Genomic DNA, 27168 nt, shown 5'->3' with positions numbered 1-27168 from the left:
TTGACTCCGACTCTGCCTGGCGGCTTCTCACAGGCCCACCTTCCGTCCCTCAGGCCGGCGGTCAGTCCCCCCCCCGAGACAGCCTCCCCCCCCCTGAGCCGCCAGCCCCAGTTGTTTGGGGGCAAGACCTGCAGTCAAGTCCCGAGTGGCTAGGTGGGCGTTGGGGGGGGGGGGAAGTTAGGCTTTTCCTACCTGCAGAGCGGGGAGGGGGCAGCTCAGGGGAGGGGGCTCCCTCTGTAGCACTGAATGCCCAAGGAGGGAGGCAGAAATAGGGCTTTCCAGGTAGCGTTTTGGTTTTTACGTCCTTTGGTGGGCCCCAGACGGTCCCAGGGGCAAAGCTCGGACAGACGGACGGACACCCACCCCAAGTTGTTCCACCTTGCGGTCTAGGGATTGGTTGCTGACCGATGCAGCCCACGGGATTATCACAAGTCAGAAAGAACATGTGCAAAGCAGGAAAAGGAGGGAAGTGGCCGGCTGAAGTTCTGTTCCAAAGGGCTTCATGGGCTCTTCTGTTGGTGCTCGTTCTGAGGAATTGTGGAAAGTGGGTGGTTCATTTTTCAAAGGTTCCTGGATGGATCGGCTGACCTGCTCCATGCTAGGATTTGGAGCAGGGCGTGCTGAGGAGATGCCCTCGGGCTGTTTTGTGTGAAAATGGAACTGCTGCCCTGAGCCATCAATGAAGTCTCACCCTGATGGTGTGTGGACATGGGGGGGACGGGGGGAGCTGACACTTTTTGGCTAGTTTAAACCCTTTCTAGCTGAAGCCAAACTAGTTGGAGAGGCCATCTGTTTCTGACCTGACATTTGTGAGTGAGGTCAGTCGGTCTCAGCAGCTGGTCGTGCAGACATTTGAGAGGCCATCTATCTCTTGGAAACCTGGAAGAGGACGCTCCAAAGCTCTGGAGGACCCAAGGCGGAGATTGTGCGTGTGTACATTGTTGGTGATCTTCAAGGATCAAAAACGAAAACAGAGCATTTGGTCATTTTATTAGGCACGTGGGAGAGGGAGGAAAGCGTCGCACAAGCCTAAGTTCCCACTGTTCTCATTGTGGTCTTCGGACAGCTGCTCTTGTCACGGATGTGGCTAGCACAGGGCTTTGTCGTACACACACCGCTGCTGCTGTGGAGGCCAGCTCTGTCCTTCACCAACAGGCATAAGGGAACAGCGAGTAGGGGCTCCAGTCGGCCACCCCGCCGTGGCCAGCGGTTCCCTGGCATCCAAAGTCTGCAGGGAAAGCCCCATAGCTGCCAGCCCGGTACTGGCCATGTGCAGGAACCACCCACTGGCTGAAGGTCGGCTCGGGGGCAGAAGGGCTGCACATGGGCCGCCGGGGTGCTGGTTGGCCCCCCAGGTCGCCAGCATTTACCACCATCCCAGGATAGTCCTGCAGAGGCAAAAGAGGCAAGGAGAGGGGAGGCAAATGGCCACCGAAGGCGTCTGGAGCCTTGGGATCTTGCTCTGCAACCGCCGGGAAGTCCAGCTGGTGCGGCCGGGTCCAAAATTCGTTCAAGGAAACGGGTTGTGGGAGCTGGGCTGGCGTCGAAACATCACCCAGCTCAGGCAACCTGGCAGCAGAGGAAGAAAAGGTGACGAGGGAGGGAAGGAAGGGAAGCTGGCCTTCCCTGGGAAACGCAGCCCCTGGCGATGAGCTTTCCCCTGCCATCAAGCACGAAGCACTGTCCTCGGGACAAATTCTGGTCTCTCCCAGAAGCCCCAGGCCTTGTTTAGGAAGGAGGCAGCTGGGGCAGTTCCCCCTACGAAAGCAGAGCCGACTCGGAGGCGGAGAAAGACCGGGAGCAGGCCATGGGGAGGGGTCCCGGATGCCGCCGCTTAAAGGCCAAAAAGGCCTGCTCTCCCTTTGAGAGTATGTAATAAAAATGGCCAGAAGAGGAAGGCAAAGGCCGCTTTCCAGAGAGGGAGGGCCTTCCTAGCAAAAGAAGCCGGCCAGCGTCTCCTTTCGCCGTTCAGCCCTCACTCTGGGCCTTCTTGCTTGCCATGCGTACCAGCAGGTTGCCCAGCAGGAGAGCCCAGTGCCAAGGTGCCACCCCCCCAAACCTCACACACACACACACACACACACACACACACACACCACCCACCTCTCTGCCCAGGAGAGCTGGGCAGCCTCGTGCCTGGATGCCTGGGCGGTGCAGACGGTGGCGGCCGGCAGGGCCATCGGCCTCTCCTCCTCCTCCTCCTCCTCCTCCTCCTGCTCGGGGCCCGCCATGGCGCTCTGCTCTCCTTGTGCCAGAGGCTCCGCGGGGACCTGATGGGGGTGGCTGGCACCTGGGAGCCACCCAGAGCAGCTGCTGCAGCTGGCAGGAACGGCGTAGCTCTCCTCCTTCACCCCTGGGGCCTTGCCCTGCGCAAGGTCTGGCACGTCACGCCGAAAAAGAGACAAGAGGGGAAAGGGGATGACCGGCGGGAAGCCTGGGTAGCGATGCCAGCTCCCCTGCGCCGGGCACACCTTTCACACACGCAACGTTGTGTCCTGCAGGGGAAGTGGGGCCCCACTGGAGTTGCAGCTGCTCCCCATGGGGAGGGGGGGGGCTGGGCACAGTGGGTGTCCCTTTCCCCACCATCAGAAGCTCAATCGGGCCAGATCTGGGATGGGGGACCCCAGGGAAGCCCCCTCACCTTGGTGGGAAGCCCAGCAGAGATCATGCCAGTCCCTCTTGGAGACATGGGGCCTCTCTGAGACACAGGCGGACTGAGAGAAGGGAGGGCCCCCCCCCAAGGCATGGGGGAAAGGGGGGGATCACAAAACGCGGCACGGCTGGCTTGTGAGCCTTACCTGGCTCCCCCAGGCCAGGTCTGGGTTCCCCCCTCAGGGTTCCTCCCTTTGCCGGTGCTCCAGGTGGACCCTTCCGGGCAATCCGCCCCTCCCTGCGGAAAAAGAGAAGCGCAAAGGATCCCCGGATTGCAACCAGCCCTCGGGACAGGAGCCTTTCCGGGGCAGGGGCCCTCTTGGCTGGGAGAGGACAGAGAGGGGAGGGGATGCTCCCCAGCTCCAGACCCCCCCCCCCTCTTTCCCTCGGCTGCTGGCCTTCCGTTGGAAAGTGAAGCGCTGGTTGGTGCCCAGACGGACCTCCGGCTTCTGCATGGGGGGGGCGGGGGGGAGCAGAAGCAGGCTTTCACCTGTTCCGTGCTTTTTTCCCTTCATTCTGTGGTTTCACGAAAGCCATGAAAGGGGGGGGGGCCTGTGGCCGCCCAGAAATGCTGGGTGACCCAGAAGGGCAGCAGCCGAGGGGAAAATCTGGAGGAGGAGGAGGTGGAGCTGGAAAGGGATGGGGGTGGGGGGTGAGTTCACAAAGCCTCCCTTTCCCAAGGTGGGGGGGGAGCCTCCCCTCCCCTCCCCTCCCGGGGCTTGCCCTCCCGCTGCCAGAGGAGGGAGGCGTGCGGGACCCACCTGCCGGCCTTCCTCCCTTGCTCCCGGAAGCCTTTGGCAAAGGGGTTGTTGTAGATCTTGAGCTTGGTGACCTCCAAAGAGGGAGAGACAGACAGGTTTCGGCTTGGCCGGGGCCAGCGCTTCCCCTCAGCCCCTCCCGCCCTTGCCCTCCTTGGGCAGAGTCCGGTTTATGCCCAAAGGCTTTGCCCAGATCGGACCGAGGGATAAAACCCACCAGGTGACACAGAGCACACCCACCGCCCGCTTCCTTCTGCTCCCACCGGTCTCTACGTGTGCTCCTGGATCTCCCTTCGGTGCAGCTCCGTCCTGCTGGCTCTTCCTCCCTAATGAAACTACTGTCCCCACCTGTCTCCCAGGCTCTTGGAAGGGATGTGCATTCGGGAGCCGTGTTTTCAAAAGAGATCTTGCACGTCTGGATAAAAATCCCACGATTCACTGGATGCCCAAACAGGACCTCCCTCGGCACCGTCCAGGCCTCCGAGTGGGGAGGACTTCTCTGCCTGGAGCATTTGGGCTGGGATCTGCACATGGGGGGGGAGGGGAGCGTGTGCAAGGTGAGGTGAGGGCGGTGCTCCAGCTTTCCTCCTCCAGAAGAGCTAGAGGATCTATCCCCCAGCTGCGGGAAGGCCAACGTGTTCCTCCAGGATCAGGTGGTGGGCTTTGAAATTCCTGGCTTCACCTGCTTCATTTTTAAATAGGGTGTTGGAGGCTGACGGGGAGGGGGTGCTGCTGTCGAACCCCTGAGCCGGGTAAGGGTGGGCAGGGAGCAGCCGTCCTAAGCCCTGATCATCCTCCACCCCAATACAGATGCTAGGACAGAGAAGCGGGGCAGAGACACTCTCCGCTCTTGGCACGGCACCACACACACACACACAGAGAGAGAGAGAGAGAGAGAGAGAGAGAGAGACGGGCATCCCTAGCCAGGAGTGTGGCCAGGAAGGAGGTGGTCAGATCCTGACCCTCTTTCCTTCCCTCCCTCCCTTGGTGGCTGAGGTGACCTGCAGGTGCACAGTCCACATCGCAGAGAGGTGCACCCACCTCCTTGTTTTGGTAGGCGGTGACGGAGGTGAAAGCCGTCTCTGGGAAGCTGAAGGTGTGGAAGGCGCTCCAGCCGCCGGCGGGGCCAAAGAGCTCCTCGGCCTGCAGGATGTGGAAACGCGGCTTGTAGCGATGCATCGAGTGGAGGATGACCTGGCGGGGGGGGGGGGGAGAGGTCAGCAGGGAAGGGGGTCCCTGGCAATCTCCGGGCAGGCCAGCCCGCTGAGGCGGTGGGAGGAGGGAGGGACCCCCGAGGGACCCCTTTGGCCATGTCTCGGCACCCAGAGCCCCACAGCCCCCCCACCCCGCACCTACGTGGCCTTGCTGGTCCAGGGTGTTGTTGGTCAGCTTCAGCTTCTGGAAGGAGACCGTCTCCTTCATCCAGTGGCTGCCGGGGGCCGGAGAGTCTGGGTGGACGTAGGTCCGGCAAGGGGGCCGCGGCTCAGCCTTTCCCGCAATTTCCCACTTGTCCTTGTTCCACTGTGGGCGGGGGCGGGGGGGGAAGGAAAGTTGAATGCGACCAAAGAGATCACTTTTCTCTCTCTGACCGCTTTGAATCCCCCGCCGCCTTCACAGCCTGTGCGGGGGGGGGGGCTGATTTATCGCCGCAAGAGTGGTGGCAGCAGACATGAGGACCACCAGCAGCAGCGGCGGCGGCGGCGGCGGCATTTCCAAAGGGTCAGCAGGTCCCACCGGGTGAACGGGCTGCCTGCACGCCAAAGTGCCTCCTTCTGGTCACCTCTGGATCTGGCCAGGGCTGTCCAGAGAGCCACCCCCTCCCCATTCCCCCCCCCACACGTTCAAAGTGGAGCTGGCGCGAGAGGGAGGAAGCGCCCCCCCTCCATGCAGCAGGAAAAGCGCCCCAGCGGGGAGGGGGGAGTGTTGGGAGATCCAGGGGGCACAGCCGTCCTCAGCTGCCAGAGACGGCTTTTGTTGCCTGGGGGGGGGCGGACACTCCCCACAGCCCTCCCGGGGCTGGGGCTGCTTTATGCATATCGGTGGCCTCTTGCAAGGAGGAGCGCACAGACCTGGGGCGGAGTTGCCGGCGGGGGCGGGGGAGCCGTGTCGGCAGCCCCTCCGGAGAAGGAGAGCCTTACCTTGTACCTGAAGTTGTCCAGGGGCACAAAGTCCACCAGCAACAGGTATTTGGCGCCGGGAAGCAAACCCGTGACTTTGATCTTACACTGTGGGAACATCCACCTGCCGGAGAGGGAAGGGGGGGGGGAGACAGAAGTAGGGCAGGGGTGGCGAGTTAAGGCCCTATAACAGCCCGCGTTCCTGAGATAGATTTTCCCTGGAGGCCAAAGGAGGCTCAGCTGGTCTCCCGTGGCAGGGAGTTCCACAGGCTGGGAGCAGCTGCCCAGAGGGTCTCCCCACTTCTCACCAGACCTGCTGGTGTGCCGCAGGTGGAACCACTCCCCCCGCGCAGAACTTGCAGCCCAGCCAGGACGCTCATCCTCTGGGGTCAAAGGCAGAGACGGAGGTGCTTCTAGGAGCGCGGGCCCCCCCAGGCATCGTCTCCCGCCCCCCCCGCTGTGTCCCCAGGAGGAGAGGGGACCTGAGGCCGACTGCCCTGCGACCCTGAGGGTGGCGGGCGGGGGGGGGGGTTCGGGAGTCGTCTTTGGAAAGACAGCCGTCGGGGGACCAGAGCGCGCCGGAGGGGAACTCACCGCCCGGATTTGGTGATGATCATTTCTGTCCCCACTTGGTGAAACTTGGCCCACAGCTCCCGGTCTTCGAGGGTGACCCCGAGGGGGCCGTGAGAGGAGGAGGAGGAGGAGGAGGAGGAAGAGTTGCTGGTGGGGGTCTCGCTCTCCATGGGCTCCGGCGGCGCCTTCGAGGCTGGGAAGGGAATCGGGAAGAGCAGCAGGCGGTGAGAGGAGCCCCTGCAGCCGGGCAGGGCGGAAAGGGGGGGGGGCGGGGGCGAGGCGGCAGTGGCCCTCTCTCCACCACCCCCCAGACCCCAGCCTGGCCCCCCACCTCCGCTGCCCCCCTTCAGGAGAGGCGGCTCGGCCAGGGCACGCGGCCCAGAGGAGCGCCGCCCGGCTTTGGGGCAGGAGGGACCCGGGAAGCTGCTTCGAGGGGAAGGGAAGAGACCCTCCGGCCCGCCCGGAACCCGGCACCACCCACCGGGCCAGGCTGCCATCTCTCTGCCCGGAAAGCCGCACCGAGGGTCCGCCGCCAGCAAGAAGAGCCCCGCGGCGGGGCCTCGGGCGCCCTTCCCGCGTGGGTCGCCGCACGGCTGGAGGTGCCTCGGCGAGGCCCGGTTTTAAAAAGGCGGCGGCGGGGAGAGGAGGGGCGGACAGGCTGCCCCCTCCCCCGCCCGGCAGCCCCTCGAGGTCCCCGGAGGGGAGGGGGAGGGAGGGAGGCGGGGGTGGCGGGGGAGTCCGGTCCCTTCCCTCCGGAGGGAAGAAGACTAGGCGGCGGAAAGAACCGCTCCGACGGGACGGGACCGGCCTGCCCGCGAGGGAGCCGGAGGGGGCTTGGCGGGTGTCCCGCGGGGTCTGCAGAGGCCCGACGGGGCGCCCCTCGGGGGGGGGAGTCCCTTCCGGCCGGAGAGTCCCAGGAGTCCTTCTCCGGCCCAGACGCGGGAGCGCCGCGGAGGGGACGAGGGCGCGTTGCCCGGGGAGGCCAGCCGGCCGGCCCGCCCAAACTCGGCCCGCCCCGGGCGAGCGGTGGCCGGAGCTGCTCTGGCCGCCCCGGGCTTGGACTCGGGTGCCCGTCAAGGCAGGAGAGCAAATATTTGGCGGGGGGGTGGAGAGAGAGAGCGAGAGCGAGAAGGGCCTGAACGGCGAGCCCGGGACCTCCCAAGAGCTGCAGGGCCGGCGGCCCCCTTTCGGGATGCCGAGAAACCCTCCCCCGCCCCGTCCACGCTACGAGACCGCATCCGGGCCCCCCCGCCCCCCCCCGGGGGGGGCTTCAAGTCCAGGGCGGGGAAGCTTCCCCCTCCCCGGCCATTATAGCTGACTGAAGGGCGTCCAGAGACTCTTTCGCTCCGGGTCGGTTTCATTTGCAAATTTATTGCCCGCTCTTTTTGCGGCTCTCGAGGAGCCCCCGGATGGCTCCCGGGGGAGGGGAGGGGAGGGGAGGGGAGGCAGGCAGCCGGTCGATAGGTCGGAGGGCGGGCGGGGGGAGTCCGTGGCCACCGGCCTCTTGGTTTTTTTTAGCATCCAGGGCGACTGTGAGGGGCAGAGCACTGAAGGCGGCCCTGCCTGATGCTCCGCCATCCCTCCCTGCCCCCGCGGAGGCTTGATGCAATCCGAGGCCCCCCCCCCCCACGCGTGGCCAGAGGGGACCACCTCTGCCCTGCCCTGCCCTGCCCTGCCCTGCCCTGCCCAGCCGCTGAGCAGGGTGCCCGGCACTGCCCTCCAGCCCATTCAGGCGCTGCTGGCTCTCCCCTCGCGCATGGTGGGCGGGTGGGTTGGGGTGCGGTGGGGGGGGGGGTCACAGGGCAAAAGCCTCACCCTCGACTCCACCCAAAGAGAAGGCCAGGTTAAGCGGCTGCCCCGGGAGAGGGGTGGGCCCTGGGAGGCCCACGCTGTCTCTCCAGGACAGACAGACAGACAGACAGACACCTCCACCACCACCCCGGGGAGATGGTGAGTGAGCAGGAGCCTCCCTCGGAAGACCTGGTGCAAGGGCAGGGGGCCTGCTGTGTTACGGGGTGGACGGCCCCCCCGGGCTGCACGCGACACCCCAAGGCAGCATCCGTCACACCTGGAGGGCGCCGTGTCCCTGAGGGAGGCCTGCTTCTGCCCGACGTCCTTTCGGCCAGGCCAGCGGCCGCACATGGGAGATCTGCAGGGAGTGCTGAAGGAGGCAGGCCCTTTCCAAGCGTTTAGGTAGGGGAGAGAAAGCCACAGCTCCTCTCCAAGGGGTCTGGTCGGGAGCTGAGTGACCCCCGGAGCCCACCACCCGGAAGGCGGCTTCCGCTGAATGGATGCAACAGAGACACGCGGCCTGTCCAGACTCAGCAGCCCTCCGCCTCCGCAAACGCCCCCCCCCCCAATCATGCCCTTGTGGGCCTGGAGTTTTGCCTCCTTAGAGCTTTTAGGAGCAGCTGCCCTCCCTGGAAGTGCCGGGGAGGCAGGTGGGGAGGGGGGAGAGAAGAGAAGCACTCAGAACCCCCCCCCCCCTTAAAGCACAAATGGGTCCCACGGCTGATTTTAGTCAGCAAGTGGTTCACTTTGGATTTATGATCCCACTTAAAGAACCAGCGAAACTGCCTGGGAAGTAGAAATCCAGCCCATTTAGTCTCCTCACTTGTGTTGTTTTTACTACCAATTCTCTTTTAAAAAATCGTTAGGGTGACCATTAAGGTTTGCTAGAAGTGCTCCAACCGGATGAGCCGGCTTTTCTCTGCTTCTTCCCACCATTCCTGCAGGGCTGGGGGGGGACTGCTTTGGGACAGGAAAGCCCCAGTCAGGTTGGCCTCTGCCACGCCGCACTCTCCGCAGTGGGGGGGGGAATCTTTGGCAAATTCGGGGTGGTCACCTCATTGACAAAAAGGAGCGCTTGCATCCTTAGAAAAGGGGGCCAAACAAAGGCCTTGGAGCTGCACGGAGTTGAGGAAAAGAAGGCAGGAGGTGGGAATATAGGGAGAAAAGTGGTGTGGTGCCTTAGATAAAGTGTCAGAGGAGGACTCTGGAGACCAGGGCCAAATCCTGCCGCCCCCCCCCCCCCCACCAGCCATCGGAGCCTATAGGAGTAAAACCACTTGTTACAGTAAATACCTCACACTGAATCCCTCGGGAGGGTCAGTCTAGGGAGGAGGCGACAGAAGTCTGCCACGTGAGCGACAAGGGTCCTTGGGGGGGGGCAGTGGTTCAATGGATGGTTCACTTGGTTAGTGGCAGACCTGGCCTTCGGGGGGGGGGGGGGAGAAGTGAGCGACAGCCTAGTTTGCCAGAGAGGGGGAATTCACCACTAGAGTGGAAAGAACAGAAACAGATGGTGAAGAGGGACCAAAAGAGGCCTCTGTTGGGCCTTGAAATGGGAGCAGGAGTCCAGGCATCAGCTGGTGCCCTGAGAGGCTCCCTGGGGTTAAACATCTCCCCTCGTGGATGATCTCCTGATGGTCTCTGGGCTGGCCATGACCAGCCACAACAGGGATTTTCGCACATGGCCTTGGTTGTGGTGGGGTTGAACGGGGAGGGGCCAGTGGTTTTTAGCAAGGAGGCAAAGTCTCAGCCTGTTGCACCCAAGCACCAAAGAGTCCAGTGGCACCTGGAAGACTCACCAGGTGTCTGTGGCACAAGCTTTTCTCAACTGCAACCTGCCCCCACCTTCAGGCCCTCAGGGTTGGGGGGGGGGTCTCTTGCCAAACCTGAGGCTTGCTGCCATCCATGCATTAGCCATGCTAAGGAGCAGGCCGAAGAAGGGGATGGGGTTGTTAAGGGGGGGGGAGAGAGAGAGAGCTAGAAAAAGGCATCCTATCCCAGGGTGGGGTGGGGCGAGGGCCACTTCCAGCCATTTCGTGCCAGAATTCCCAGCCGTCCAGTGTGGATTTCATTCAAACATAGGCACAGGACTGAACGGCAGAGAGTTCGCTGTGTAAATAAATCCACAGAGAGAATGGCTTTTAAGTGCACCATTGATGAAGCCTATATTGACTCCCTTTAATGTGTATTTTCTCAAATGGTGTTTGGTAAAATATCCCCCACCCACCCCTGAATCATCTAGGTGAGACTTTTCATACTCAAGTGGACAAGCATTTAATTGCACATATAAATCCTCAGAGTAGCCCAGCTGAGCCATCCTCCCCCCAAATGGCTGAATTAAAACAAAACAACTCACTTTCAACTTCCGTACAATGGGGAGGCCGGGGTGGGTGGATTTCTGTAAGCATTCACTGCATCAGAAGTCTTCATAGAGCTGCAATAAATGCTATATTGGGAATGCTGTAGATGTACTATATCTTGACTTCTGCAAAGCCTTCAACACACGGCCCCAGGAGAGCCTGATTAGCAAGCTAACTAGATGTGGGGCTGGATAGAACAACAGTCAGGTAAACAGAAACACAGAGGGTTACAGAATCGTATGGCTCCTTCTCGGACTGGGAGGAGGTAACAACCCCACAGCTCCGTCCTGGGCCCTTAGCTCTTCAATGATTTGTTATTAATGACTTGGATAAGAGGGTGCATGGAGTGTTTACCAGATTTGGAGACGGCACAAAATTGGGTGGGATAGCTAATTGCCTGGAAGACAGAAATAAAAATTTAAAAAGATCTTTATAGACTTGAGCACTGGCCTGAAAAACCACAGAATTAAATTTAACAGGGACAGATACAAAGTTCTACATATTTGGGGGGGGGGAGGAGGGACCTACATCTACAGTTCTAAGAGGGGAAATACTTCACACAGTAATATCATGAGTGACGAGGGTCTTGGAATTGTTGTAGGTCACAAACTGAATATGAGCCAACAGTGTGATTTGGCTGCAAAAAAAGAGAGAGGCAAATGTGATTTTAGGATGCATTAGCAGAAGTGTAGTCTCAAAATCCTGTGAGGATACTCGTGCCTCTCCATTCAGCACTGGTTAGGCTTCCTCTAGAGTAATGTGTCCAGTTATGGACACAACACTTTAAGAAGGATGCAGACAAACTGGAGCAAGTTCAGAAGAGGGCAACCGGGATGATCAGGGGGCTGGAAACTCAGCCCTCTGAGGGAAAACTGAAAGAATTGGGTATGTTTAGCCTTGAGAAATATAAGACTGAGGGGAGAGAGGGTAGCACTCTTCAAATACTTGAAAGCTAGTCCTACAGAGGAGGGGCAGGACCTGTTCTCCATCATCCCAGAGTGCAGGACACGCAATAACGGACTCCTCCAGCTTCAGGAAGTCAGAATTAGACTAACCATCAGGAAAAACCTCTTAATTGTTGGAGCAGTACAACAATGGACGATGAACGAAAATGGCCAACGCTTACTGGAGTTTTGCTGTTACTATGGTCTCTGTGTCAGCAACACATTCTTTAATACGAAGCTGCAACACAGAGTTTCCTGGAGACATCCAAGATCCAAGCATTGGCATCAGCTCGATTTGATCCTCACTAGACGTTCTAGCCTTCCTAGTGTTACGATCACACGCAGCTACCAGAGTGCTGATTGCGATACTGATCACTCCCTGGTGTGTAGTAGAGTAAAACTGCGAACAAAGAAATTGTATCACATGAAAAAGGAAGGAAGACCACGTATTGACATCAACAAGACTCGCGATCAAAGAAAAGTGAAGGAATTTGCCCAAGCACTCGAGGAAACCCTTCCAGGTCCAGCTAATGTAAATGCACCTGAACGATGGGAACACTTCAAGAACACTGTCTACAACACCGCCTTGTCCACCTTCGGCAAGAAGACCAGAAAGATGGCTGACTGGTTCGAAGCCCATTCGGAGGAGTTAATGCCAGCCATTGAGGATAAGAGAAGAGCTCTAGCAGCATACAAAGCCTGTCCTAGCGAGTACAACCTGCAAGCTCTTCGAGCCGCTCGTAGCCAAGTCCAACAGGCTGCCAGGAGATGTTCCAATGACTATTGGCTTCAGCTTTGCTCTCAGATACAGATAGCAGCGGACACAGGTAACATCAAAGGAATGTATGATGGTATCAAGCAGGCCTTAGGTCCATTACAGAAGAAATCTGCTCCCTTAAAGTCTACTACAGGTGTGATCATCCAGGACCGAGCACAGCAGATGGAACGCTGGGTGCAGCACTACTCCGAGCTATATTCCAGAAAGAATGTAGTAACCGAAGAAGCATTAAATAACATTGAGTGCCTGCCTGTCTTGGAAGAGCTGGACAGCGAACCAACCCTAGCAGAAATAAATGCGGCCTTGGATTCCCTCACCTCTGGCAAGGCACCTGGAAGGGACAACATCCCTGTTGAAGTGCTGAAATGCGGTAAGGAGATCATCATCACCGAACTGTATGAAATCTTTTGTCTCTGCTGGAGGGAAGGTGGAGTACCACAGGACATGAAGGACGCAAACATTGTCACGTTGTACAAGAACAAAGGTGACAGGGGTGACTGCAATAACTACCGTGGTATCTCTCTTCTTAGCGTTGTAGGGAAGCTGCTTGCCCGTGTTGTGCTGAAGAGGCTCCAGGTGCTTGCAGACAGAGTCTATCCGGAATCACAGTGTGGATTTCGAGCAAATAGATCCACCACTGACATGGTATTCTCCCTCCGACAGTTGCAGGAGAAATGCAGGGAACAACAACAGCCACTCTTAGTGGCCTTCATAGACCTTACAAAAGCATTTGACTTGGTTAGCAGGGATGGCCTTTTCAAAATACTTCCCAAGATTGGATGTCCACCTCGTCTCCTTAACATCATCAGGTCCTTCCACGATGGAATGAAAGGCACTGTAGTTTTTGACGGCTCAACATCAGATCCCTTTGACATCCGAAGCGGAGTGAAACAGGGCTGTGTCCTCGCACCAACACTTTTTGGGATCTTTTTTGCTGTCATGCTGAAGCATGCCTTTGGAACTGCAACAGAAGGTGTCTATCTCCGGACTAGATCAGATGGAAAGCTCTTTAATCTCTCTAGATTGAGAGCGAAGACCAAAGTCCAACTGAAATGCATGAGGGACTTCCTCTTTGCAGACGATGCAGCCATTGTTGCCCATTCTGCTGAAGACCTCCAACAACTCATGAACCGTTTCAGCAAGGCCTGCCAAGACTTTGGACTAACAATCAGCCTGAAGAAAACACAAGTCATGGGCCAGGGCGTGGACTCACCCCCCTCTATTACCATCTCCACACAGGAATTGGAGGTTGTTCATGACTTTGTGTACCTTGGCTCAACCATCTCTGACACCCTCTCTCTAGATGTCGAGCTGGATAAACGCATTGGGAAAGCAGCCACCATGTTCTCTAGACTCACAAAGAGAGTATGGCTCAATAAGAAACTGACAACACATACCAAGATCCAGGTCTATAGAGCCTGTGTCCTGAGCACACTCCTGTACTGCAGCGAGTCCTGGACACTTTGTGCCCGGCAGGAGAGGAAGCTGAACACCTTCCATATGCGTTGCCTACGACGGATTTTTGGTATCACCTGGCAGGACAGAGTTCCAAATAGAGTAGTCCTAGAACGAGCTGGAATTTTCAGCATGCATACATTACTGAAACAGCGACGTCTACGCTGGCTTGGGCACGTTGTGAGAATGGCTGATGGTCGGATTCCAAAGGATCTCCTATATGGAGAATTAGTGCAGGGAAATCGCCCCAGAGGGAGACCACAGCTGCGATACAAGGACATCTGCAAGCGGGATCTGAAGGCCTTAGGAATAGACCTCAACAGATGGGAAACTCTGACATCTGATCGTTCAGCCTGGAGGCAGGCAGTACATCACGGCCTCTCCCAATTTGAAGAGACCCTTGTCCAGCAGGCTGAGGCAAAGAGGAAGTCACAAAGGAAGCAAAACCAGGGAGCTGGACAGGGGACAGATTGGATTTGTCTCCAGTGTGGAAGGGATTGTCACTCTCGAATTGGCCTCCTCAGCCACACTAGACGCTGTTCCAAGTCCTCCATACAGAGCACGATACCATAGTCTTTCGAGACTGAAGGATGCCTACTACAACAATGGAACCCATTACCTCAGGAGGTTGCGAGGGACGCTCCAAGACTGGAGGGCATCCCAGAGGCCCATCCGTCCGCTGTGCTTTGATTGGGATTCCTGCCTTGAGTAAGGGCTGGACTGGATGGGACTTCTAGACCCCCCCTTCCCACTCTTTATTTATTCTGCACTGCTCAAAAAAAGAGGCCCTGTTGATTTCCAGGTATGAAACAGGATAGGCAATAAAGCCAATTAAGGTGATATGTTAGGATCAACTGTAATTACAGAGGACTTCTAAAGTCCTGAGTCAAACAGAAGGGTTAAAAATCAGAGAGGAGGGTCATCTCCCTCTCTCCTATCCTGTTGTCCAAGCTCCTTTTGTCCTGACATGTGGCTTTTTACGTCACCAAAGGAATAATCATGTTTTCTTGAATGAACTTCACTTAGTTCCTCTTTTCCTCCTCCTTTTGCCACCAGCCTTTAGCTGCCCGCTCCTCTCTCTGTGTGTATAGAGCTAAGAAGGCTTGATTAAAAGAGCAGGGCCATAGACTAAGGGCAATTCCAGCAGCGTCTTTGCTCCCACCGTATTTTCTTCTCCAACTACTGTTTCTGGGCCGACTTCAGGGACAGCTCCACCTACAAGGCATTACAGTAACCAAGAGCTTATTGCCACAGTGTGGTGGACCCCCTGCACCACCCTAGCAGCAGCATCTGGGCCCAGCTGACGTCCCTGAAGCCTCTCCTCTATCGAGTCTAAGCAGATTCTGCAAATATCCTGTTTACAGATTTCTCTCATGGAGTCCAAAGGAGGGTTTAGAATTAGCACCTTCCATTTGGGAAGACTTTGGTGGGAACAGGATGGCTCCCCTTGAATGGGGACGGCAGCCTTAAAGGACCAGAAGTCCCTCATCCTGGACAAATCTCCCCCTGGGGGGGGGCATTGGAAAAACAAGAGAGACCGCATCACCTTCCTGTCCCTCTTCTTTGGGAGCGTGTTGGGTGCTTCCGTCGGTCTCCACCACTGTGTTTTTAAGAAACTGCAGCCCGAAGGGAGCAGGTCCTTTGAAAGGCTGTGGGGGGGGGGGGCAAAGGAGCCCTTGAGGGGGAACTGGGTGGGTGTCTCCTTCGGAGTCAGAAAAGCGCAGCTGCAACGCCTTTGGGCAGGCGGCAGCCCTGGAGGGCTACGAATACTTAAGGAAGGCCATATGGAAAGATCAGCTGGTCAACCTTAACACCCCCCCCACCTGCACTGTCAGAACCGTCAGAACCTGAATCTGACGACGCCATGTGCCTCCCCCGTCTCTCTCTGGGCGACACCGGGCACAAATCCCACACATCCACACCTCATGGGAACAACCGGCAAATTCATCAACAGCCTTGCAAATGTGACATCGGACGCCTCTGCTTTTGGTCTCTGCCCACCTGGAAATCTGCATGTGGTTTGGTTTTCGGGGAGGGTGAGAAGCCAATGAATTATTAGATTTCACATTTTCAGGATCTGGGTGGGTGGAATCAGCTGTTATGTGTCTGTTCATCCCAACAGCCTTAGACATCCCCTGAACCCTCCTGGCCTTCGAGCCCTCGCCCTCCCCCGCCCAAAGAGTCTTCCACACCAGGCTCCGGCACTATTTTCACAAGGCTGCTCTGCACACGTACTGGGGAGCCAGGAACTGTGCGCCCTCTTGCAGAGTCAGTGGGTGTGGGGCGACCCCCCATGAGTCCCACACCGACCTGCCCCTCCGTTTGGATCCTTTAGCCTCACCCCTGCAGGAAAGGAGGGCTTGCAGAGTTTTGCACTCTGGGCTCCCTGCTGGCCTTCCACAACAGCATTTTCTCTGAGAGCAGGAACGACCAGCCTGGCACAGACTTTACTCAAACACCCCCACCACCCCCCAACCCCTTTGGGCTCGCAGCCCAGTCCAAGTCTGCTCTCATGGGGGAATCTGGCACTATGGTGAGTAGATGTGACTTCGGGCTCACCTGGGTCCAAAGTGGCCCCCACCTCCTGTACCTGTAGTTCATTCTTCTGGGCAGCTGGGGCCCCCCTCACTGGTCATGAGCTGAAGGGCTTGACTTCAGGAGAACAGCACCAGATCCCAGACCCCAGACCTCTCTGGAGAGGAAGGGGGGGGGGAGGAGGAGGAGCTGTCAGGACACAGGGAAGGGGGTCTTCTCAAGAGTCATCACCAGAACCCTTTCCAGTTCCAGAGCAAGGCTCCTTTGAAGGCTCAAATTCCTCTGCCCCACTGGAGGGAGGCAGTGGCGAGTCCAGAGAACAGCTGGAGGCCAGCAGAGCGCATGTCCACTTTATTAGAAAAAGACACATCTATTTACACAAAGCTCTGCACAGCATCCTTCATGAAGGCCCCTCCCCGCAAGCTCTGCCCAAGGGCTGTTGTGCATGACACACCCGCCTGCTGTGCAGGGTAGCTTTCATGGTATTACAAATGTAAGGTACAGTAGAAAAAGCATAGTTTCCTTTATTCTCCCCCTATAAATGTGGCAAATCCCTTCATGGATACCTAGAAAAACAATCATAAACCTTTCTGGTGTGTCCTACTGTAAAAAAACAAAACAAAAAAGCAGACTGTACCAAAATGGTACTGAGACCCATTCATGGCTTTTCTCACCACAACCAAAGGTCTTCGGCAGCCTTCCAGCCTACACTGCTTGCCCAAGAACACCAGAACTGGCCCGAGGGGTGGGACAGCTTGGCGCCTCTTCCGCCTGGCCTTTGAGGGCCACCCTCCTCCTGGGAGAGTCCTGTGGGAGGGGAGGCAAGGCCTGTCTTGCGGGGCCAGCCTCTCCACTTCGCCTGCCTGCTTCCCCCCCCACACACACCGGCTTCCCAGAGAGGAGGGGCTGCGGAGAGAGAGAGGCTGTTGCCCCAAAGTCCACGAGAGAGGCCAAGGCAGATGGGCGAGAGGCTGGCGCGGACGGCACCAAGCAAGTTCCAGGCAACGCCGGCAGCGGCCGAAGTAAGAGCAAGCGAGGGACAGAGGCTGTGCTGGTGAGGGAGGGACGCTGGCAGGCCAGCCTTGCCTCTCCAAGGATAGGTGGCCGGGAGGGGGGGGGGGAGAGCCTAGGGCAGCCGCGACCGGGGTGGTCTCAGACATCCATGTAGTCATCGTCTTCTTCCTCATCCGTGTCGCTCTCCAGCGAGGACTCCTGGCTTGAGGTCTCGACAATCTCCAGGGCCGGCTGGCAGAGGTTCTCCTTTTTCACATTTGCGGCAGACTGAGCGGACAGAATGGCCGACTGGCAAGGAAAGGGGAAGATTGAAAAATGAGGAGGAAGCGCAGTTCCCAAAGGTTTCCCGCTTGCCTGGGACGTCCCGAGGAGCCTCCGAAAGATCGGACGCCGAGCACCTTGGAACGTGGGGGAGGCGAGCCACTGGGGAGGCACTCCAGGCCTTCAGGGACCCACCGAACATGGGGACACAACCCCTTGACACGCTTAAGGCCGCACAAAGCCTTGCTTCTCCTGCCTGCGTTATACCTAAGGATGTCCCAGGGCTCTGAGGGCTTGGCTCAGGCCTCATCCAGCGACCCAGTCCCTCTGCTGCTCTGCCATTCGTTTTCCACCTACCTTCTTCCTTGGCAGACAAAACCTGGCGAAGAGGAAGGTGGGAGCGCATGGCTGCCCGGGAGGCCTCGGCCTCAGGAAGAAGAAGCGCCACCAGGAAGCTCCCTGCCCTGGCGCCGGGTCCTGGCCTTGGGTCAGCCCACAGTGGCCGAGTGACACGCAAGCCGGAGGCGGCGTCTCCTCCCGGCCCTCCACCTGCCCACGGCCTGGCTCAAGCGCTCCCTTCCCCACGCAAAGGACCCCCGGAGGTGGCTCTGCCCTGACCCCAGAGCCCCCTGTGGCTCCTGGTTCCCAGCAGGCAACAGGACTTGCTCCTGATCACCCGGCTCTCCCACGGAAAGAGCCACACCCTGGGATCCACATCTTGGAGCCCACCTGAGAACTCGCGTGTGGCTCCCGAGGCAGCCTGTCACACAAAAGACACACACACACACACACACACAGAGGTCCAAGAGTGTCTCCCACCCGGTTGTCTGCATGTTGACCCTTCTTGGGGGATGCGGCCATGATTGGGGGGCAAACCCGCCCTGGCTGGAAGCACCCCCAGCCTCTCTCTCTCTCTCTCTCTCTCTCTCTCTCGGAAGAGAAGTCCCAGAAAGGAAAGGGACCTGCCTTCAGCTTCTGCTTGGTCTCCTCTGAAATGCTGCCCTTGGGGGAGAGAAGGGTGGGCGTTGGTGGGGTGACGGTGATCTCGGGGGGGAATTTGGTGACCGAGGGGATGAGAAGCTTCGGCATGGCGGGCAACACGCGGGACTTGGCGCGGCTGCCGTCAGCCTTGCTGGACTGGCCCCCGTGAGGCTGCGAGTCGGCGCGAGGCTCAGTTCCAGAACTGGAGGCTGAAAAAGAAGAACAAGAAAAAGTCCCCTGAATGAAAAAGCAGACGCAGCGCAGCGAGAGTCGCACGCCTGCCTCGTGAGCCAAAGCCGCCACCGGCCGTGCATTAGGTAGGTGCTCTTCCTCCCTGTCAGGAAGGACAGTCTGCTCCCTTCCATGCTGGGGGTGGGGAGGAGAGAATCAGCCCCCCCCTCCAGCAGACTCCTTCCTGAAGAGGAGCCCCAACCCTCTCCCTTCGACCGGGATGACATGTTGGCATGCGCTCTGGCTGGCTTTGCGCACCTGGGGGGAGGGATGGCGGGACCGCGATCCGGCCAGCCAGTACGCCACAGGGCTCAGGATGGCCAGATTGCATTGGGGGGTGCAAAGGCCCCCCCCGCTCCTGCCCTTTGGTAGGTTCTCCTTTCCCGGCGCAGCAGTGGGAGGCTCTCCTCAGAGGCAGAAGGCAAACACCACCACGGAACAGGGAAGAGGCTCACCTTGCCCGCAGGGGCATCCTGCCGGACCTGTGCTGGTCGCTGACTCCCCCTCCACCTGCCAGAGGGCCAGACTGGCCGAAGGGGCCTCCGCCGTGGCCGCCCCCTTCTGTGGCTGGCCGGGACACAGCTCTTCCCGCCGCAAGCAGAGTCCTTCCAGGGGCTGCTCCAGCCTGCCTGCCTCCTCTCCCTCGGCCGCCGCCGCCGCCACCACCACCTCCTCCTCTGCAGAAACGGAAGGACCACAAGGGAATGACTCTCTTTCTCTCTGGCGGGGGGGGGAGAGGGGGGGCGCTCCCTTCCCTCCACCCGCCCAGCAGAGAAGAGGGCGAGGCGACCACCCCGGTTTCCACAGGCCAGAGGCCCTGCTCCTTGGCTTGGCTTGCCAGCCTGGCCCACGAGAGAGCCAGGAGTGAATGAAGGCAGCGGGTCCTGATGGCACGGGCTCAAGGTGGGCAGGCCGAGGAAGGAAGGAAGGAAGGGCTGAGGGTTGTCCTTGGGCCACCACCGAAAGCCTCCCACAGGACCCCCATCCCTGGGGGCGGCAGCCTCCGCCTCCGCCACGGACCCTCCTCCCTCCTGAAACACCGGGCAAAGGGGGCGGAGCAGGGAGGAAGAGGGGGAGAGGCGGCGCCAAAGCCCCCCTTCTAGCCCGGCACAAAAGAGCACCTGCGCACCCCACATTTTGCAAAAGATTTCATCACAAACAGCACAAAGCCTATTCCAGGGACACTGTGACTTCCCAAAGTGTAACAAGCCCCAAAAGGAACATGCAGAAAAAGGGGCAGTGGGGCAAAGATGGGCGGCCTCTTTGAAACCTGGGTTGCCCCATTCACACGTGCTGCTCTCCAGCAGGAAAAGAAAACTGGAATCCGTGCACGCACACCCGGAGCTCATTCCTGGGCCTTTACAAGAGCCCCCCCCCAGGAGCCCTCGTTCACACGTCCCCCCCCCCCCGCCCAGACTTTCCTCCACACGGCCCTGGACTCCCTCTCGTGCGCAAAACTGGAGCCGTCTCCTCATACCTTTCTGCATCACGGAGGAAGACACAGGCAGAAAACAAAAACTCTCTGCACCAGCCCCAGCCCAGACCGCTCCCCCCCCAGCGCACACCACCCCCCCAGCTCCCTGCCAACCTTCTCCTTCCCACTTGTTGCCAGGGCAACCCGTGTTTGCAGATGCAGATGGACGGCCGGTAGGCGCCTGGGAGCCTCCACCGGCACGTCAGCCTCCACCAACTCCCCTTGCACCCCGGGCGGGCGCAGCTCCAACACGGCAAGCGCGCGCACGTTACATAATCTCCAGCAGCCGCCTTCCCAGAAACACACCAGGAGCAGGCTGTCAGCTCCTTTCTTTTTCCAGAATGGGGAGCACGGGGGCAGGGGGGGAAGGGATAGGAGCCCCCTCCCCTGGGCCTCCCCCTTGCCAGAGCCTGCCATTTCCAAGCTGCTTTCAGAGCTGGCCGAGGCTTTGCACCTGCTCACACAGAGATCCGGCTCCCCTTTTGGCATTGAACCCCTGCCCCCAGACCTGGAAGACCACAGAGCAGGAGGGGTGCCGTTCGTCCTGAGTGATCCAAGAGCCTTTCCTCCGCTCGGACCTGGCTCTCCCTCCAAGAGCAAAGAGGTCGGGGGGGGGTTCCTTCCCTTCGGCAAAGGCCCCATTGGGGTGTTGTTTTTTGGAAGGCCCTTTCCCCTCCCAGGGACCCTCCAGCCCCCGAGAAGGCCTCCCAATGAAGATGCCTTGGAGCCACGCGTGGCCTCTGGACCACGTCTCCCCTCCCCCCCTTCCCACTCAGGGACTCCAGGGGGATCCTCCACCGTTCACCGGCTGCAACAGGCCACCTCCGAAACACCTGCTCTCCTCTTTGCTTGCAGGTGGCCTCCAGCACCTGTGTGGGTTGTGTGGAGGGGAGGGGGCAGGGCCCCCCCCGGGGGTCCAGGGTCCAGCCTCCAGCAGCTTCCCCTTCCTCCCAAGAGGGAAGTGACCCCCTGGGGCAGGGCTGGGGAGTCCAGGTCAGGAGAGGAACGGAGCGTTCAGAGACGAAGACAGGAGCCCTCCAGATCCCCACCTCTGGCCACCACAGGTGGAACGGGTCCCAAGGAGAGCAACTGGGAGGGCCAGGGGTCTGGGAGGAGAAACAAGGCTGGCCCCAAACCCAAACCCCGACCCTGGTGCCTTTCTTCCCTTGGAGGACCCTCTGGGGGAAGGTCCCCCTCTTTCCCCAGTCCCCTCCCTCCGCCAGGAAGCTGCTTACCCTGTCCAAGGGTGACGGTGTTGGGCCCCTCGCTTGTGCTCTCCAGCCCCACCTGTGGTTCCTGCGGGGGCAGAAGGGGGCCACCGGCAAAAGAAGGGGAAGGGAGCGAGGCCAACTTGGGTCTGGTCTGTGGTTCGCTCAGCCGCAGAAGGGGCTCAGAAGCCAGGGGGTCGGCAGCCCCAGCCGGAGGGGTCAGAGAGGTGGTAGGAGCTGTTGCGAAGAAGCTTTCTTTGCTGTCCCGTGGGTGCTTTGGAGTGGTCGGGGTCTCTCCTGTGGACTGGAGAAGAGACAAGGGCTGTGAAGAGGAACAGCAACCCCTCTGGGCAGCCCTGGCAAGGAGCCGCATGAGGTCAGGCTGAGCACAAGGTCAAACGAGAACACCCACACCCACAGCAAACACCAAAAGCTGCCCCCAAAGAAGTACGTTCTGGAGGTTTCGGAAGACTTCGAGCTTCCAGACGGCTCAGGGAGGAACCTTCTGCAAAGCGCCTGCTCCCAGGGAGGGGGGCCTGAAAAGAACTTCCCAGCCATGGGGGCAATTCAGCGGTGGAACAGGCTGCCTCGGGGAGCCATGGCCTCGCCTCTGCTGGAGGGTTTGGAAGGCAAGGTGGATGCCCCCCACCCCCCACCCCAATCAGGGAGGCTTTGGCCCTGGGTTCCCACACTAGCAAGGAGTTGGAGTGGGTGATCCTTGGGCTCCCGGCTAGGTCACAGTTCCACGAGTGCCCTCCTTGCCTGGGACCGGGACTTCAGAACTGGGGAGCCCTGTGGAATGCTCACCATCGGGAAAAGGCCACAAAAGACTTCAGGCCTTGGAAATATGTGAGCAGGAAACACACTGATACCTCGCAAAGAAGGAGGAGGAGGAGGAAGAGGAAGAGGGAGGGAGGGAGGGAGGAAGGAGCATTTGCTTTATGAGTTTTTGAAAAACTGCTTTGGGCCCACCTAGTTCTTGTGCCAAACTGAAAAAGGCTCTTCTACAACCTTGGCCAAGCTACTGGATGTCAGAGGTGGCTCTGAAGGCCAGCCGGGACCCAGAGGTAAGTGTCTTCCCCGCATAGACACAAATGTTCTGCTAGGGTAAAAGGAAAAAGAAACAAGGCTCTGAGTACTTCGTTGTTGAGTCCTTAAGTCGTGTCAGACTCTTTGTGAGCCCATGGACCAGAGCACGCCAGGCCCTCCTATCTTCCACTGCCTCCCGGAGTTGTGTCAAATTCATGTTGGTTGCTTCGATGACACTGTCCAACCATCTCATCCTCGGTCGTCCCCTTCTCCTCTTGCCTTCACACTTTCCCAACATTAAGGTCTTTTCCAGGGAGTCTTCTCTTCTCATGAGATGGCCAAAGTATTGGAACCTCAGCTTCAGGATCTGTCCTTCCAGGGAGCACTCAGGGTTGGTTTCCTTCAGAATGGATCGGTTTGTTCTCCTTGCAGTCCAGGGGACTCTCAAGAGCCTCCTCCAGCATCACAATTCAAAAGCATCAGTTCTTTGGCGGCCAGCCTTCTTGATGGTCCAGCTCTCACTTCCATACATCGCTACTGGAAAAACCATAGCTTTGACGATGTGGACCTTTGTTGGCAAGGTGATGTCTCTGCTTTTTAAGATGCTGTCTAGTTTTGTCATCCCTTTCCTACCAAGAGTATTCCGAGTACTAACTAATGCGAAATGTCTGCCCCTCCGGGTCTTGGAATTTCCCATGCATTACATCGGGGGGGGGGGGGACGTTTTTTGAAAAAAAGGGGCATCCTTGAAGAATTAAATCTGTGGGACCCCAAAGGCTGAGGCCGAACACTTATCCTGCAGGCTTGCAGAACACAAAGTACAGTCACAGAGCCCCAAACCTAGACCGACATCATCAAAGATGCAAGTCAAAACCGAAAGAAAGAAAAAACTGCAGAAAGCTAAATGCTCCACTGTATCTTAATGCTACGTATAATTCAGTATCTAAAACTAAAACATGGAAAACCCAAGTACTACAACACTCTTTTTTAAAGAAATAACCAACTCCCCCTCTGTTTCAAGATAAGAAGGGATCTAATGTGTGGCAAGTAATAATGACAACTGACAGAATCATCTCCATCCTTCAGCCTTCTTTGTTGGCAGAGGAACAGCCAATACAGATGCCAGAATTTGGAGCTGAATCAGACCCTCCGTGCTTAAATAAATCTTGTCCAGGTCTTAAAACAAAATCAGGCTGCTGCAGAGCCTCCACTGCAGACCCATCCAATCAGGAGTTCCACTTCATGCAAAATCTCTTGCTCCCCGAGTCTCAGCCGATGGGAATCTTGAGCAAGGGCAACATCAAATAATTAAGATGAGGAATTAACCGTATGATGCTATACACAGAAAATCATAATGCATTTTGTATTATTGTACTTTGTCCTGGATCGTTCTCTCTGGATTAAAAAAAACAATTAATTCCTATCAGCGGTTGCTTTCCTTCATTGCTTGGCCAGTTTGCAACCAGCAACCCAAAGACCAGATCCGAGAAAAAGGAAGAGTGGTCAGATCAGATTTTAAAGGGGGGCTGGCTCTTACCCGCTGGGTCGGTCATCCTCGGATTGAATACAGGAGCCCAAGCTCACTCTATAGAGACGCGATCTCAAATCATTTGTTGACAGAGCAGGAAAGCGAGAGGAAGGGGGAAGGAGGGAAGAGTGTACGTATCGATAGCCACGTTGCAAGGCAAGGTAGAGGAATGAGAAGAGGCAGAGCTAACAAAACAAGCAAGGAAGAGAACACCGAGATAAGTAAAAGCCAAAAGGGACTCTGTGGCCAAAGTCTGGAGCGCCTCCCTGAGCCTCTGGCCTCCTTTGATGCCACGTCTGGCCTCGTGCACGTCGCTGGCCACTCAACAGCCTCTGTGGAGGCGCAGAACGTACCTGTTTCTGTGCAGAGGCCCCGATGTGGACCTGGCAGAATTTGACCGCCTGCTCCAGCGCTGCCTCCTCGTCCACCTGCAGGGAAGACCCACATCATCAGCTGAAGGCAGCCCCACACACCCCGGCACTCCCCCACCCTTAATCCCTGCCCCAGAGGCAAGAAACTCTCCCTCTCCCGACGACATCAGCCTGGCTGGGCTGAACGTCAGGCTGGGAATCCGGACGAGAGCAGGGGCAGGTCAAGATTTCACACCCGTGTTGTGCTGCTTTTGAGGGACTTACTGTTTCATTCTTCCCCTCGTTATTTGGGATACATTTTCCTTGGTTCAGCCTGGGAGCTGCCCTCAAAGCCTCTCGGGTAGGGCAGGAATATCATTTAGCTCAGACGAGCACCACCTGCCCCCCCACCTCCGCTCTGCCCCCCCCCCGACCATGGAGGAATAAAGCCCGGGTGGAAGCAGAAGGCCAGAGTCCCTTTTAATCTCTCAAGAATCATCCTACAGGGCAAGCGTAGGGCATCTGCCCAGAACTGAGAAACCAGGAAATCCACCCTGTCCCTCGTGACCAGCCACGGACAGGGCCGTCCATCAACTCTCCTTTTCTACCGCTACGGCATGCACCAGGGTATCCTGACACCGCGGCTCATCATGCCCTAATTTCATGAAGCAGACGCTTTCAGAGATGGTGACCCACATTTCCAGATGCTGCAGCCCAAAATCGCTGATGCCCAGCACAACGCGCTCCTCCCTCTTCGGCTGCCAGATTCTTTATGGCTTCGGCTGCCCCAGCTGCCCCATGGCCATTTCCCTTTCCACCTGAAGGTGCCGATCCTCCGTCTTACCTGCTTTATGAGCATATAGGTCTGGGACATTATCTTCTCAATCTTGCCCAGGTCGTAGGTCATGACCTTCTGACCCTGCTGCCAGACTCGGTAGGCATCCAGAAGCAGGGTCTTGCCAGACTCCGTGTCCTGCAGCAGCTTCCTTTTCCGGTTCGGCCTCTGGCTGATCTCCTCCGTTGTGGGAGACGCCTGGAGCCAGACCTTCACAGCTTCCAGAGGGGGCTGGGGGGGCGGCGGGGGCGGGGGCGGCTGTTGCCGAGAGCTGATGCTCAGCTCCTCCAGAGAAAGCTCCGTCGAGCGGCTCTCAGGGACTCGGTCCTTGGGGAGTCTGCCGGGCAGTCCTCTGGCCACCTCCGGGCCCCCAAAGGAAGAAGAGTCGGTTTTCTGAAGCCCCTCAGAGCACTCGCCCATATCCATGGGCTCTGAGGAGCCTGCCCGGGCACCCTCCTTGGTCTCTGGGCCAGGCTTGGCCTCTGGCCGCTGCTCGGCCGTATCCATGGGGGAAGGAAGCGCCCCCTGGGGCCCCTCCTTGGCCAGAGTCTCCACCCCGTAGCCCATCCCTGCCTCCGGCAACAAGGTCTTCTTGGGGAGGGTGTCCTGTCCCTCTTCTGCGCTGGCTTGATGAGAGGCATCCGTCGTCATCCTGGTTCCCAAAAGGCTGCTATGGGTGGGATCCTGGTCTTCAGAGGCCTTTAAGACAAACAGGGAACTTGTCTCTTTGATGACTGCAAAGGTGCCACTGCCTGCCCGCCCACCCACTCGGGAAGACTGGGGGCAGGGGAGCGGGGGAGAGACTTACCTCTGTCAGCTCACTCAGCATGCCCTCCAGCACCAGCACCGTGAGGACAAAGGCGCGCTGGGCCAGAACCTGGCGGTCGGCATCTCGCAAATACTTCCTGCAGGAGGAGCACAGAGGAAACACTCTTTGCAAAAACGAGCCCCCAAACCTGGGACACCCTCCCCCCACACACAGCGCAGAGTCAGGAGGGGCTCGCCAGGGTTTGGGGCGACATTCTCTCCTTGCTCCTGAAGGTCTCCCCTCCAAGCAATAACCAGGCCTGGCCTGACGTTCAGTTTGAGAAACTGGACAAGATCCGAGGCACTCAGGGGAGGAGGGCGTTTTTGCTCTCCAAGGCAAGGCCAAGGGCACAGCCCCACAAGCTGGAAGGCTTTCCTCTTGGGGGCTTTCAAGCCTGGTGTGGACCCTGCGGGGGCAGTGCCAGTGGTGGAAAACTGGCCCTGGCGTGCGCGCGCACACACGCACACGCACACACACACCCATGGAGCCCCCCTCCCTGCAGCGAGCCCTATTTTGTTTTTACTCAGTCGGGACTCCCTATGGCCCCAAGAACACCCACCCGTCCCTAACGTTTCTGCCCTGTGATTAAAACGAGTAGGCCTGACCCCCCCCCCGCTCCTCTTGCTGCTGAAATCCGTGGCACTGCTTGCCACCACAAGCGCGGGACCCGCCACGGCCCGCTTTGCTTCCCCCCCCAGGCAAGCCAGCCCCGAGGGGAAGCGAAGGGCTCTCCTCACTTTCCCTGGTCGGGGGTCCTCTGCAGCATAGAAGAGACTTTCAGCAGAGTGTGGTAATCCTTGAGCTGCGAGAGGACGTTCAGCAGGAGGACGATGGAGCGGTTCATGTGTGAGGCAAAGCTCCCCGGGCGGTCGATTTCATCCACGGGGATGCGCCAGATTCCCTGCACAGAAAACAGGGGGAGAAGAAAGCCTTCTTCGGCACCAAGGACGGGACACGGCGGGCAAAGCAGGGCCCCCGGGGGCCACCTCGCTACAGCCCGGCTCCCCCACTGCCGGCCTCCCAGGGCCTGACTCTCTAGACGGGGCCGTGGGAGTCTGGGCTGCGCCGTCCTTCCAAAACAGGGGCCGACCCTGCCTGGCTGTGCCACTATTTAAAACCGCTCCCCCACCAGACCCCCCAGTGGTGGGAGATCTGAAGGCAGCAGGAGGGAAAGAGGAACTCGGAATGTGAGATGGACGGACCCATGGAGGAAGCCCTGGCCTTGAGTTTCAAAGCGGGGAGCAGATCCATAGGGGGCAATACACGCCGGCGGGGGGGGGGGGAGGTGTTGCAAAGTCCCAAGGGAGCACAAGAAAGAAAGGAAAGAAAGGAAACACACACACACACGACCCCCCCCCCCAGGGCCAGCTGGACCTTCCTAAAGGTGCTCTTTGCATTCCCAGAGGGAGGCAAGCGCCCCCCCCTCCCTCCCCCGGGGCTGAGTCCTCAGGGAGACCCGGCGGGCCTCACACACCAGAAGGGGGAG

General features: G+C 58.6%; 2 protein-coding genes across 3 annotated transcripts in view; both read right to left on the bottom strand.

Annotated features, from left to right (window-relative positions):
• Nucleotides 1-973: 973 nt before the first annotated feature.
• Nucleotides 974-8242, bottom strand: LOC110081995 (T-box protein VegT-A). The gene is made up of 10 exons (XM_078381911.1): nt 8169-8242; nt 6432-7235; nt 6122-6337; nt 5549-5651; nt 4767-4931; nt 4452-4604; nt 3414-3484; nt 2799-2890; nt 2104-2377; nt 974-1569 (listed from the first exon to the last, which is right to left on the bottom strand). Exons 1-10 carry the CDS (start codon nt 8240-8242, stop codon nt 1146-1148), a joined length of 2376 nt encoding a protein of 791 aa, XP_078238037.1. The 3' UTR covers nt 974-1145.
• Nucleotides 8243-16299: 8057 nt separating this feature from the next.
• The window catches only part of CABIN1 (calcineurin binding protein 1), a 42551-nt gene continuing 31682 nt past the window's right edge, over nt 16300-27168 (bottom strand). For both annotated transcript variants that reach the window (XM_072983575.2, XM_072983577.2), the window contains exons 30-37: nt 26420-26583; nt 25683-25779; nt 24884-25573; nt 24043-24117; nt 21160-21436; nt 18906-19127; nt 18205-18428; nt 16300-17265 (exon numbers count right to left, since the gene is read on the bottom strand). In XM_072983575.2, the coding sequence (XP_072839676.2) occupies nt 17116-17265; nt 18205-18428; nt 18906-19127; nt 21160-21436; nt 24043-24117; nt 24884-25573; nt 25683-25779; nt 26420-26583 (1899 nt within the window). In that variant the 3' untranslated portion in view covers nt 16300-17115. The remainder of the gene's footprint in view (nt 17266-18204; nt 18429-18905; nt 19128-21159; nt 21437-24042; nt 24118-24883; nt 25574-25682; nt 25780-26419; nt 26584-27168) is intronic.

The sequence above is a fragment of the Pogona vitticeps genome, chromosome 14 (genome assembly GCF_051106095.1).
Source record: "Pogona vitticeps strain Pit_001003342236 chromosome 14, PviZW2.1, whole genome shotgun sequence".
NCBI lineage: Eukaryota > Metazoa > Chordata > Lepidosauria > Squamata > Agamidae > Pogona > Pogona vitticeps.
Note: the sequence above shows the minus strand (reverse complement) of the source record. Positions and strands in the feature narration are given on the sequence as shown.

Coding starts and splice junctions, on each gene's coding strand:
- LOC110081995 (XM_078381911.1), bottom strand. CDS start 8,242: ATGTGCGGCCGCTGGCCTGGCCGAAAGGACGTCGGGCAGAAGCAGGCC. Junction 7,236..8,168: donor AGGGACACGGCGCCCTCCAG/GTGTGACGGATG, acceptor CTCGCCGTTCAG/GCCCTTCTCGCTCTCGCTCT. Junction 5,652..6,121: donor ATCATCACCAAATCCGGGCG/GTGAGTTCCCCT, acceptor CCTCTCCGGCAG/GTGGATGTTCCCACAGTGTA.